This window comes from Narcine bancroftii, chromosome 1 (genome assembly GCF_036971445.1).
Source record: "Narcine bancroftii isolate sNarBan1 chromosome 1, sNarBan1.hap1, whole genome shotgun sequence".
Lineage (NCBI taxonomy): Eukaryota > Metazoa > Chordata > Chondrichthyes > Torpediniformes > Narcinidae > Narcine > Narcine bancroftii.
The window spans coordinates 285649901-285664067 of record NC_091469.1 but is presented as its reverse complement, the minus strand read 5'-3'; the positions used below and the strand labels follow the sequence as shown (position 1 = coordinate 285664067).

The window sequence follows — 14167 nt, the reverse complement described above, 5'->3', positions numbered from 1 at the left end:
GTGGACACACTATAGTATTTCCTGCTGACATAGGGATAAGTATTGAAGGGGCGATCAGTGGAAAGAGTTGAGTGGGCAAGGGAGCCCAAGAGGGAGCAGTCGCTGCAGAAAATGGAGGGAATAGGAGGGGTAGATGCATCTGATAATGGGATCACAATTCAGATGGCAGAAATTGCTCATGTTGGGGTGGTAGGCAAGGTCAAGGGAAATCTTATCCTTGTGTCTCAAGGCCAGTTACCAATAAAGAGTCAGGTGTTAATCCACAACTGAGTACAAATCTGATTATCCAAAAATCAAATTCTCTAAAGTGAATCCAGCAGCCTGGTGAGAGTCCTTCATCAGACAGACTCCAGCACCTTGCTTTAAGGCTTATGGCCACCAGGGACCATTTGAGCCCTTCATCTGCTGAACCCCTTTCTGTCTTCCCTTTAGGCCTGCCTCCCAAGGTTCTTTTCATCGGGAGTGGCATTCTCCCACTTTTGGAGCCTGCGTCAGACTGTTGATTCCCTACAGTTCCCAGCTCCTCATGGTCCTCGGCATGGATGCCACTGTCTTGGGCACAGACTTCCAGGATTTCAAGACATTAAAAAACCACCCTGTGTACCTGAGGATCTTCCAAACCAGTCTACCACGTGGAACCGTGTCAAAGGCCTTGCGAAAGTCCACATAAAGCATCCACCATTTTGCCATCAGCCTTCTTGGTCACAATACAAATTTGTGAGATAGCATTTCCCCCACAAAACCATTACTATGCCTTGCTTTCCCAAATGCATGTAGATTAAGGATCTCAAAATCCCCCTAGAAATTTATCCATGACTGATATTAAGCTCAATAGTTTATAGCCCTTCATCCTATGCCACCCAATCCCTCAAGTCATCTGGTACCTATCCCATGGCTAATGATGGTGCAAATATTCCTGCTCGAGTCCATCAAGTGCATCCCATAATATCCTAGGGTACATTTAATCAGGCCCTGGAAACATTGCATTGAAACCACTTTCATCATAAAATCTATTCTGATCCTCAAACTCACCAGATTCCTTTCTTTCTATTTCCCCTGCCCATTACCCAAATCTTTATTTTCCAGCAGCCTAAACCTTTCCCTCCACTTTCTCAGCCATGACCCCTCCCCTCTAGATACTTTTGTTTCTTCCCCTTACCACTGCCATTCACCTATCACCTGCAAGCCTGCGTTCCTACCCCCTCTACACTTTATTCAGGAGTTTGCCTGATCTTTGGTAACCATGATGCTTCAGACCCAATCCCTCCATCGAATGCCAAATACTTTACACAGTCACTTGTGAGACCTGCTGAGCTTGTATGTTGTAGCATAAAGTCCTGCCCTCGAGTTGTCTTAACTGATGCGTTCATCTTCCTTTAAAATTAAATTTGTTGCCCTGACATCCTGTTTGTAGGTTAACATATCAGCATTTTTCTTGTCTAGAATTGTGGAATCTACATCCCCTGTTGTTCCTAAGGATTGAGAACAACTTGCATTCTAGCTTTGTGGATTCTAAGGTAGCAAATCAAGACAATACAAGAACCAAATATTGGACAACAAATAAGATGGGTGTTTGCTCCTTCCATGGTCTATACAAGGCCTTGCTTCCAACACCATGCTAACGTGCTTCTCCACTCAGATCAGTCATCGGCCAGAGATTTCTTGAAGTCAATTTAACGATCCATTTCTTTAAGGGGGTAAGCACAACTTTAAATCTTTTCCTGTCCACTGGCAATCGCTTCCAATCGAGACATTTTAAACTACCAATAAGGCAGACAAAATGCAATCGGATCTCGATATTTATGGTGAATTGATCAAAAACTGAAATGTTGACTGTCCATTTCTATCCAATGTTCCCTGAACCTCCAAAGTCCTCCAACTTTTCTTGATTCACTTTAGGTATTAGCATCTGTTGCTTTTGTGTTTCTCTTTGCTACATGAGCAGTCAGGGAAGGGGGGACTGATGCATGTTCTGTCAGTTATTTGCAATGTTGCACAAGCAACTTTCATCACCCCCATGCTCAAAATTTAAATTGCAGACTAAAAGCAGCACAATCCAGCTTTTTTTTTTATACATGAAATTTAATTTTGCAGACACTTCAAAATCCCTCAGACAGGCTTCTTGAAACTTAGTGATTGGGAATCCTGCTCCCTTGTTCCATTATAATAAAACAAATGACAACACTGGTCACGGAGGGCTTCCTCAGAATCATTTCCAGGTGTCGTCTCTTTAGATTGTCAAATAAATGCCAGAGCTGTAACCCACCAAACCATTCTGCTAGGTTTACATTTTCAGAATGTGGTGGGGTTCTAAAGCTAATAAATCTCTTTCCTAACTTTTATTTCAACACTTCCACAAGCTTATTTTCAGAGATCTACAACTCATTTTTGCTCATCAGATCCATGTCAACGTTTGTTTTTTCATGGATCATGAAAATAAGAGTAGGATACTTGACCCCCTCAACCCTGGTCCATCATTCCTCATGACTGAACTGCCTTCACTTCTATGCCAGTTCTCATGAATATTTTTTTTTAAAAACTACGACGACTTCGTCTTTAAGTATTCCCAAAGATCTGGCTCCAGAATGACTTCCTACTCCCTCTCCAAACCTCAGTTCCTTAAGTGTACAGACTAGAATCCGACAGAATTAAACTGACCAATGCCTAGACATCTATCGTACAAACTTGAATTAAACCAGAATTAAACTGACCACTCCCTGGACATGTATCGTACAAACTTGCTTCGCCAACAACCACCTGGAAAAGCGACTGAAAATCCTCTTGTCATTTAGGACTATTGAATTGACCCCCCCCCCCCCACCCCGCCCCCAAGACCTCAATTGGGGCACAAAAAACATTCCACCACAACAAAAGGCGACGACGCCTCGTAAAACTTACGTTTTTTTAAAAAAAATATGCAGCTGAACTTTAGAGTAACTATGCATTCCTAATTCTATTTGGTACAGATTTTCTCCCACTGGGGTAGTTGGAGAGAAGCTACAAGTACTCAAAAGTCCACTCCGTTTAATTCCAGGGTGATTTTATTTGGGGGGTGGGGGGCGGGAAAGAAGTTTAGATTGAGAGGGTGAGTGTGGAAAATAAGCCGGTGTTTAATGCGGCCACGTCCCCTTTTAAATAAAAACACGTTGGGTCGGGCCTGCTCCGCCATCTTGCACGACCGGGGGCTCCAGAGGTATAAAATGCCATTTATACCACACAAAATAGATTAGATTCTTCCCCATCTCCAAGTTCAACCGTGTGATGATCACGACCTGTATCCACCCAGCAGGCAGCCGCCCCCCCCCCCGACCCGCTCCCCCACCGACAACACCAACTGAAGGCGACCTACCTGCTCCGCGTTGGCTTCACCCGACATTGTCGTTAAGCTTGTCAAGAGTATATGTAGCTTTTTTAAAAATAAACCACACAAATTAATGAGCCGGACCTTAACGTTGCTCGGACCTGGACAGACGACAACTAGTCACCCACTCTCCGTGCTCCTACCCAAACCCTCGCCCTCCTTCTCCTTCTCCGCACCGCGTTGCTCCTAAAATGGCGGGCGGTCGGTCGTTCGCCGGAAGCAGGGGGGGTTGGCACCGGCGCGTGCGCCCCCTTCAGGGACCCGGATGTGTTGCCTCACGGTCCACAGAGAGAAGGCGGAATGGTCCCTCTCTGGGAGAACCCTGGAACATTGAGTACAGGCCCTTCGGCCCTCGATGTGGTGCTGACCTATAGATTCCTTCCCCAAAAATATCTAAGCCCTTCCTGCCTCGTCGCCTTCTATTTTTCTTTCATCCATGTGCCTGTCTAAGAGTGCCTTAAATATCCCTCGGCAGAAAAGCACGAGAGTCTGCAGAGACCGTGGTTGAAGTTAAAAACACAAAGCTGGAGAAACTCAGCAGGTCAGTGCACCTGATGTAGCCACGATAACCGATGTTTCGGGCTTGAGCCCCTCATCAATGTAAGAGTTGGTTATGTATCTTTATTGTGTTCCAGTATTGTTTTTAAAGGCCCCTAATGTTCCAGTCCACACCACTACCCCTGGCAAAAGCATTCCAGGCACCCCCAACAATTTGTGTAAAAAAAACCCTACCCCTGATGTTTCCCCTAAACTTTCCTCCCTTCACTCTGTTGACTTCTGGTGTTTGCTATTCTTTTTCTATCGCTGTTGCACCTTTTAAAACCTTATCGACACAGCTTATTTTCCTTTTAACATTATGCGGATATTAGAGCTTACTTGCAAGTGAAAGTACCTGACTTTTCTCCACGTTGGCTGAGTAACACAGGCTGGAGTTGCAGAAGGTCTGTGGGCCAAGAGCTGGCACATGGGATGAACCTGAAGCCCAGAGATATGATGGGTAGAATGGCCTCCTCCTGTCCTGTGATTGTAGACATTAAAGATGAAAGAGAGGCTGGAGTTGAACAAGGTCTGTGGACAGAGTTGGAAAATGAGATTGACCTGAAGCCCAGCAACATGATGAGTGGAATGGCCAAATCTTGTGTTGTAAACTCTGACTGTAAACATTGGAGATGGGGCATAAAGTACTTGGTTGATGCTGAGGGAAAAGAAGGATTTGTACCTGTGGATCTTTTCCTTGCGAAGTTTTTCAGAGAACCCCTCATATAGAAACACACAGAAGACTGCAGTTGCTGGAATCCAGATAAACACAATATGCTGGAAGAACTCAGCATAAGTGGGAGAAAGAATGGTTGACATTTCAGGACAAAAACCCTTTATTAAGACATTTTTTGCTGCCATTTGTAAAATATTCTTTTTCTCACCTGTTGAATTTCTCAAGCAGATTGTGCTGATGTTTACTCTCATATCGAGTGTGTTCAGGAAGGCTAAGTCAACCATGACAAAGATCTTTGATTTGTTTACTCACCTCCAACCATGTACTCTTGACAACTGAGGTCACTAATGTGATTCCTAGCCTTTATTATATGGTAAATGCTGTGGCCTAGGAGTCTACAGCATCTGTCTGTCAAGCAACGTGACGTGGATGTAATGTGAGAAACCCGAGATCTGCAGTTGCTGGAATCTTGTGCAAATAAAGAGATGCAATGTTCGATGGCATCCATGGTGTGAAATGGTCAATCAACCTTTCCGGTTGTGACTTTTTCATGAGCAGAATGTAATGACATTTTTAGCCTCATAAAAAATATCCATTTAGAACAATTAATCATAGTTCATATTTAATGAAAGAGACAATAGACCTCAGTTCATCACCAGCTGTGCAACCGGCAATTTGTGGCACGGTTGGCATAGCGATTATCACAATGTCTTTACAGCACCAGTGATCTGGACGTGGGTTTGAATCTCACGCTGTCTGTAAGGAATTTGTACATTCTCCCCATGTCTGTGTGGGTTTTCCCCAGGGGCTCTGATTTCCTCCCACCATTCGAACCTGTTACCGTGCTGTAAGTCTCAAGTTAAATTTTAAAAATACTCTATGCTTAAGGGAATAATTTATTGTAATCTTATGAAGTCATTAAGGACCCTTATAGAGAAGTGCTGTGATGAAAGATAATATGTACAATTTCTGGTCTCATAACTGAACTCTGATCAACAGTTAAATTCCTTCTGACCAGGTATGAAGTAACAACCTTGAAATCAAAGAAATGTCTTGTCCAAGGGCCCCATCGATTAATCAGTGATCTTGGAAAAGCAGTGTTGTCATATAGAATACTGTTAGACATCCATATAGTGCTCAAAACGTTGAAGACTGGCAATGTAAATAAAGGTAATGAGGCGCAGTTAGTGCAGCGCTATTAAGACCGTAACAGTGGGAGAGAGGATCATTGGAGTCTCCCTTCCCCCGTTGACATGATCTACTGGGATCGTTGTCTGAAGAGGGCGCACATCATCATTGAGGACCCCTTCCACCCTGCACACAGCATCTTTCAGCTGTTTCCAATGGGGAAGAGATACAGGAATATTGGAGCCAGCACCACCAGGCTGAGGAACAGCTTCTTCTCACAACAAACGGAACTGCACACACTAATCATCCGAGATTCTCGTATGTACAAAACAATATTTATTTATTTGTATAGCTGAAATACTTGTCCTGCCTATGTATTATTTATCTGTATGTGTGTTATGTGTGGTTGCGTTTTGCATTAAGGACCAGAGAACGCTGTTTTGTTAGGTTGTACTTATAGTCAGATAACAATAAACTTGACTTGACGTACAGCGCCAGAGACCTGAATTTGAATCCAGCACTGTCTGTAAGGAGTTTGTACGTTCCCATGATCTGCGTGGGATTCCTCCCACCCTCCAAAAATGTACTGGGGTTGTAGGTTAATTGGGGGACTTGGGTGGCATGGGCCTGTTACTGAACTGTTATATATAAATTAAGCTAGCACACCACACCATGAGGCACACATTGATACACTTTTTCACGTAATTATAGCCATTTGATCATGTTTGGTTCACTGCATGAAAATGATGTGAAGATGAAACCAACAAAAAAAATTGATATTACACCAAACATTTATTTCCCAGTTGAGGAGTCAATTACAGTGATCATAGAGTTTCTGAGCACAGAAACAGGCCCATCAACTCCTGCTGATCTTTATGTCCATCTATGTAAATCTCATTTGCCCACATTAGGACATACTCTTCTATCCCTTACCTATTTAAATATCTGGCTAAATCCATCTTTAATGTAGTCATTATATCTGATTCTACCACCACCTCTGTCAGCAATTTCTAGAAATCAAATATTCTGTAAAAACTTGCATCTTTGATCCCCTTTAAAATTCCTTCCTCTCACATTACATCAATATCCTTGTTTTTCAACTCACCTTTATGTGGTAAATGATTATTGTGGCTTGGAATTTATGCAGAGCTATGCCTTTCTTTGAAGCTTTTTGAATACCTTCAACATTCAATTTATTGTTATTTATGCAACTTTGCTGAAGAGCTTATTAATGGGTTAAAATTCTGTGATAATGTTAGTATCTTTATTTCTAATATGATTTTTTTCAGCTGGTACTTTCAAGGATATGCTTTCTGGTAGTAGCTTATCAACAAAAGACGGATGGAAACATGCCTGGATTTTCTGGATTGGTCTCTTGAACATAGCTTGATTATGCAATGAACTGGAACTGTGCACTGCAATGTCACCTTAACTCAAGCCGGAAGCTGAAGAGGGGGTTAACACAATCTGCTGTAAGTAAATGTATTTCTCCTTTTGGTTTTGATGTTTCACTTCAGAGCAGGCTACTTCAACAGTTGCATATGACAGATCTCATGTGGAATTATATAGCAACATCACCCTATCTTAAGTTGATGGTTTCATAGCAACAGGACAACATTTACGTACAACTGAAGATGTTTAATATAAGACAAGATTAGAAAAGATGCTTCAGTCACTCTGGCATTGTATTTGTTCATTCAACACCATCAGGACTTGTGGCTCTCCGTCACACCATTAAAAATTCCTGTTGTACTTAAATGTAATAATCAGAATGCAGTTTATAGTAAGAATTTTTATTATACATTTGACGACATTTTTACTTTATACAAATCAGGTAATTAAATCCATAACATTTAATTAAATCAATAAACTTATTGTTACAACAAGAGTATAATGTTTATATTGTGTGCTTTGTATAATTAACATTTATTTCAACCTACATCCAAAATGTAATATATCATGTGTTCTATCCCCAAATACAATTAAAACAAAATGCAATGTTAATAAGTCTGCCAGTCAGATGATGACACAGTTCTTTTTCTTAAAGTCTTGTAAGACACAATTATAGCCTGTGGAATTAGACCCATGAAAACTGATCATGACTGTATTAATCGACATTTCCCATTCTGAAAAAGGCAAGACTGGATTAAGTTCCTTTCATGGTTTCTGCTTAAAAAGAATGTTAAACAAAACAAAATTATGAATAGCATCTGATGATTGAAGTACTGTGAGAAGCTACCCTAAAAAACAGCTAATGAAATCATTTTTTTTTTTAATATGAAATAAATTTGAAGTATAATCAACCAGACCTAATCCAGAAGATGTGGCAAGAAGGAAAAATTTGAGTAGACAGTTAGTTGTTATTAATTTGGTTTTTTAAAACAAGCCATAAATGTGGATAAATCCCTGGGACCTGACCAATCTTATTGTGCAAAGCAAGGAGTGACACAGTTAGCATAGCAGTTAGTGCAACGCTGTTACAGGGCCAAGGAGCAGGGTTCAAATCCAGCGCTGTCTGTAAGGAGTTTGTATGTTCTCTCCGTGTTTGCGTGGGTTTCCTCCAGGTGCTCCAGTTTATATATACACTAACAATTTTGTTGAGAATGTACTGTAAGTTTGCAGATGACACCAAAATTTTGTGGTTCAGTGAAGAAGGTTGTCTAAAGTTAAGATCAGCTGGAATGTGGACAAGAGAATTGCAGATGGAATTTAACTCATACGAGTGTAAAGTGTAAAACTTTGGGAAGTTATACCAAGGCAGGTCATACTTGGTGAGCAGCAGGGCCCTGGGGAATGTTGAAGAACAAAGAGACCAAAAGGTACAAGTACATAGATCCCCGAAACTGGCAGAAGAGGCGATAGGATGGTGAAGAAGGTATTTGACATACTTGGCTTCATTAGTTGGGGCATGAGTACAAGACTTGGGATAACACATTACGGGTGAAGTGCATACTTGGAAGATAGTGTAAAGTTCTCAACACCATGCAATCAGAAGAATGTAATTAAGCTAGAGGATTGCAGAAAAGATTCACAAGGACGTTACTGGGATCGGAGGTGGGGGGGTGGGGGGGGTCGGCTTGAGCTATATGGAGAGAACTGGAAACTGGATAGGCTGGGAATCTTCCTTGGAGAAAAGGAGGTTGAAGAGTCACCTTATGGAGGCTTATAAAATCATGGAGGATATAAATAAGGGAAGGGAAGACTAAAATTAGAAGGCATACATTTAAGATGTATGGAAAGATTTAAAGGAGACCTGAGGGAGCTTGATTTTCACACAGAGAGGGAGGTGGGTATAGGGAATGAACTGCCAGAGAAATAGTTGAAGCAGAGGTTTAGATCTGGAGCATGGGTTGCCGATGGTTTGGATTGAAGTCTGTGTAACTGCAGAGGCTGCGGGAACGCTGGAGGCGAATCCATGGACACTCAGTGACTCTGACGGAACTCTCTTTTGCTTCTCTTTCTCTGCCAGGCAATTTCTAATGATGGCAAATATTTGTTTGCCTTATGACAGACTAAATGCAATTTTGTGTAATACTATATCTGTTTTATATCATAGCCTTAAAAGAATCTTGAATTACAATGTTTAAAAGATATTATACAGGCTCATAGAGAGGAAAGGATGAGAGGACATGGGCCAAATACAGGCATATGGGTTAAGGTCAGGTTGGCACATTTGTTGGTTAGCTAATATCGGAGCTCCTTCCTTTTAAACACTTTGCGCTATTCTCTGGATTCCCAAGGGCTTTCAGAAGCTGTGTGGCTGGCTTACAAACTGTATTTCTATTTTACTTCATTGTGAACTTTGTGATGAAAGTACAGGTATCTCAAAATTATTAAAACTTCAGGTACTCTCAATGGTTTCCCTTCACCCATCCTCAAAGGGGGTCACACACATTAGTTTCAGAACCTCTGCTCTACTTAACCATGTGATCTTCAAAAAAGCAGGTTTGATCCAACTCCAGACACTTTCAAATAGCAGCACCCAGTAGACCTCCTGAGATCCAGGTGAGATTACTGGGTATCTTTCAAATAGCAGCCTAACCTACCTATTAAATTGCCAACTTAGCATTTTAAGGGGAGGTCCCACCCCTGAGATGATGTAGTGAATGACACATCACACAGCCACAGGGAATCCCCTGTAACTTGTGTTCCTTCTCTTCACCTTTTGTTTAAAATTCCAGAGTAACCAGGTGAGCAATTTCCCCTTTCAAATATGCAGAGAAGGACACCCAGGTAAATTTTACTGGTTTCCCTAACTACCTCCGAGGTAGGTCTGGGACCCAGGCAGATTTCGACCAGGCTTGCCCGATTCAGTCTTTCAAATAGCCCTGTACCTAAATCTTCAACCTAGTAAATTGCCATTTTACAAGGCAATTTGAAAAGTCATGGCCTCAACTACAGAGTCATCAGCAGGAGGAACTTGGGGTGATATTTCTACTTTGTAGCCTTAAGACATCAGAGTGATTTTAACTAAGTTTACCAGGTGAGACATCTGACCAGTATTGAACAGTACGATACTCCATTGTTGCAAATTAACAGCTTTTATTAAAAAATGGACTTCATAGGTTTGCAAGTCAGCACCTTGCCTACAGTGATCTGAAGTTAAACTTTGAAAGCTTAAGATTGCACAGATGGATGCTCCTTCAGTCATTGTATGAAATCTAAACGTTGGTACAAAATTGGAAAATTAGGCAAACATCCTAATTACTATTACATCTGCACAAACACACATTTGCTTAACAACTCACATCTTCACAGGGGAAAAAGGAAATGTAAATTATTATTAGAACACATTAGACACAAACTGACTTTTACTGCTCCTTGTTAAAACACAATGCTGGAGAAACTCAGCAGGTCCAACAGTGTACTTCATACAGCAAAGATAAAGATACATAACCAACATTTTGGGCTTGAGCCCTTCATCAAGATATGGAAATTCAGCCCATCACCTTGTGTGATGGGCTGAATTTCTCTAGCATTGTGTTTTTACTTCAACATGGTATCTGATGACTTGTATTTTACTTTAAACTGTTCCTTAAGTGACACACCCATCTGGTCTCTATCAGAGATACCCCTTCATCCAACCATCCCCTTCCCCACCTTCTTTACTATCTAAAACTAACATTTTCTCTCATTCCTCTTGGCTCAAAACATTAATGGTTTCTCTTTTCACAGAAATTACCTTATCTGCTGAGTGTTAACAGAATTTTCCACATTTATTACGATCTTGGATAAAGTAATCCACTTAACTAGCTAGCATCACATCCACCATCCAACGTATTCATTCTTTCCAGTACAGTGACATCATGATACACCATCTATAAAATGCAGTGCAACTACTCACACAGGTTACTATGACAGTGGCTTACGAACCTGAAACTTCTACCACCAAGAAGGACAAGGGCAGCAAGCATAGTGAACAACATCACTTGCAGGTTCCCCTGCAAGTTGCTCATCAAGCTGGTTTGGAAATAATAGCCTCTTTCAAATTGCAGTACCTGGGTAGCCCTCCTTGGACCCAGGTACGATTACTGGGTCAAAGGTGCTGGAAGCACCTTTTAAATCGCAGGAGGAATCTACCCATTAAATTGCCAACCTGCTGATTTAAGGGGAAATCCCACCCTGCAATGACATGGTGAATGACACGTCATGCACTCACCGCAAGTACTGATGTTCAGATGCTGGGTGTCCGGTGACGCATGCACACAAGCGTTGTCATCACCGGAATAAACAGGTTGGCCATTTTCATTTACATATCGGCCATGGACGAGACCTAGGTAAGTTTAACTGGGTTCCCTGACTACATCTTAGTAGGTCAGGGACCCAGGTGGGTTCTGACGGGGTTGATCCGGTTGGACCCTTTTAAACTGCCGCGTAACTGGGAGCTAACCGTGCAAATTGGCTGATTAACCCCATTTTATACAGCAGTTGGAAGGGCCTAATGTCACCCATCCTTCATTATTGCAAGGTCTAAATCTATCTGGAAGTATCTTCACAAGAAAGACTGCTGCAGTTCGAGAAGGCAGTTCTACAACAACTCTCGGGTAAGGAGAGATGGACCTTGCTGGTGGTGCCCAGAGTACACAAAATTACCAAGTAAAATTAAACTTCTGAGGCTTTATACGGCACTGGTGAGACCTCATGGAGCATTGTGAGTAGTTTTGGGCTCTTCATTTAAGAAAGGATATGCTGATGTTATAGAGGGTTCACAAGGATGATTCTGGGAATGAAAAAGCTATATGAGGAGCATTTGATTGCTTTTTGCCTGTGCTCATTGGAATTTAGGAGAATGAGGGGATATCTAATTGAAGAATTTTAAATGTTGAAAGGCATGGATAGTGTAGATGTAGAAAGGTTGTTTTCCATGGAGGGAGCATGTAGGACAAGAAGGCACAACTTCAGGACTGAAGGGCATCCACTTAGAGCAGAGCTGTGAAGAAATTTCTTCAGCCAGAAATTGGTGAATCTGGAATATGTTTCCACAGGCATTTGTTAAGGCCAAGTCTTTGGGACTATTTAAGGTAAAGTTGATAGGTTCCTGATTAGCCAGGGCATCAAAGGTTACAGGGAGAAGGCAGGGAATTGGGACTGAGTAGGAGAATGGATCAGTTCATCAGAGTTTATTGTCAGGAATAGGTGTCACAAAATTAGTTGTTTTGTGGCAGTATTACATATGCAAAAATTGCTATAAATTATATTTAAAAAAATAAATTAGTGCAAAATAAGAGACAAAGTGAGGTTGCATCTATGATGCATTGTCCATTCAGAAATAAGAAAGTGGAGCAGAAAAGACTGTTTTTGTCTCGTTGAATGGCGGGGCAGACCCGATGGGCTGAATAGCCTACTTTTTCTCTTATGTCTTATAGTCAAACATTATTCTTGGTCAATTAAGTAAATAATTTCAGGTGATGCTTCAGAATTTTTGAGACTTTGTACATTTTTCAACTGGTAGTCTTGAATATTTAATGTATTACTTGCCATTGGCTCTTCCATATTTCTGCCAACGTCCTCAGGAGTCTGCAGACAAGGGATCTTTGCTCATCCAATTTCATCTCTATTTTCAGTATCTTCTGGCTTGCTTCATTTCCCCACTATATCAGGAATCTTAACATGATTTGCCGAGCAAGAGCCTAGAAGAAAAATGTATTCATCCACATGGTGTAAGGTAAAAACATCATGAGATGGGACCGGAGAAGGAGTCACCCAGTACTAAGGAGTAACAGAATGCAGATGTGACCTTGTACACTCAAGATAAGCTTGGCACTAACAAGCTGATGAGCAGCAGACTAACAGTGAAGGGTAGCAACAGCTTATTCATTGGACAATGTAATGGTATGATAATTTACTAAGTACGTGTCCTGAGGTATAAAAAAACACCACTTGCTGATATCGTTAGAATGCGCCTTCTCCAACTAACATTGTTAGTTGCAAGTGTTACAATCCGGTAATAAAGAACCTTGATTTCGACTCAGTCTGGTGTCTGACTCACTCATTCTCGATCAAAGCAGACCTAACAATGGGCAGGTGGAGGGTTCAATAAAAAGTACAGATACCTTAATAAAATTGCTTGTAAGTACTAAACAGGCTATAATGCACAGTCATATAATGAACATAGCAGAAATACTTCAATGATTTTTAAGGTTCATAAGTATGTAAGCAACTTTCCCATTATGCAAAATATTTGCATTTTGATTTTTGTCTTCTACAAAGTGATTCTCAGTTAAAGCAGCAGCAGGATTAAGTACCACAATCTGTGCTCACACAACTTTCATATCCTCAGTGGATAGTCCTATACAGTTTGAATATGGAAATGCTCTACATGGCCATTAGAAACCAGGTTTTAAGGAGCACTCTAGAGGAATCCAAATGGGTTCTTTGCAGCAATTTATTTAAAAAACTGCTCAAAATGATTGACATGGTTAGTAATGTGCATGCTTCATGAACTGTTATACGTTAATCTGAAGGGAAGGTGCTTTCTCTATGCTTCTAAAGCATTAAGATTACAATCAAAACTAGATGGTACAAATATGATGCCATGAAGCATTGCTCCAGCTCGTGATGTTGTGCAAATTAGCTGTGGTGTAAATGTAAAATTAATTATTCTAGAAATAAACCATGCTGATAAAATAAACCTCTCAGCTAAGATTGTTTTATTTAAAATTTGCTCTTTACGACCCAATGTTCTCTGGTTGCAAAGGTGGGAAAGATGTTCATGATACAGGGCTTGGCAATACATTTTTCAAACCTTTATTAGAAGGACAGGATTTGCTTGGATTGTTTGCTCCATTTCAATCTGGTGATTTTTTTTCTGGGATACGTGCTTGTGTAGGTTGAAGACTGTGTTTATCATTAAATGTTTGTTTTCCAGGGAGAGTTTTTACATGTGTGTGTTATTAGAATCTAAAAATATGCTTTAACCTTCATTTAACATGTTTTTACACAACATTGCATCATAGTATTTAGGT

The 14167-nt window shown here is 41.0% G+C and overlaps 1 protein-coding gene and 1 long non-coding RNA gene across 3 annotated transcripts in view; one reads left to right on the top strand and one right to left on the bottom strand.

Annotated features, from left to right (window-relative positions):
- The window catches only part of cstf3 (cleavage stimulation factor, 3' pre-RNA, subunit 3), a 78742-nt gene extending 75174 nt beyond the window's left edge, over positions 1-3568 (bottom strand). The window contains exon 1 of the mRNA XM_069902360.1: positions 3350-3568. Coding sequence (XP_069758461.1) covers positions 3350-3376 — 27 coding nt within the window. The 5' untranslated portion in view covers positions 3377-3568. The remainder of the gene's footprint in view (positions 1-3349) is intronic.
- A 75-nt stretch (positions 3569-3643) lies between these two features.
- Positions 3644-14167, top strand: part of LOC138745351 (uncharacterized) — a 29631-nt gene continuing 19107 nt past the window's right edge. The window contains exons 1-3 of one of the 2 annotated variants that reach the window (XR_011346212.1): positions 3644-3902; positions 5593-6020; positions 6992-7174. This is a non-coding gene — a long non-coding RNA (uncharacterized lncRNA). Of the gene's footprint in view, positions 3903-5592; positions 6021-6991; positions 7685-14167 lie in introns of those variants that run through there. The other variant, XR_011346206.1, reaches the window with a different exon arrangement.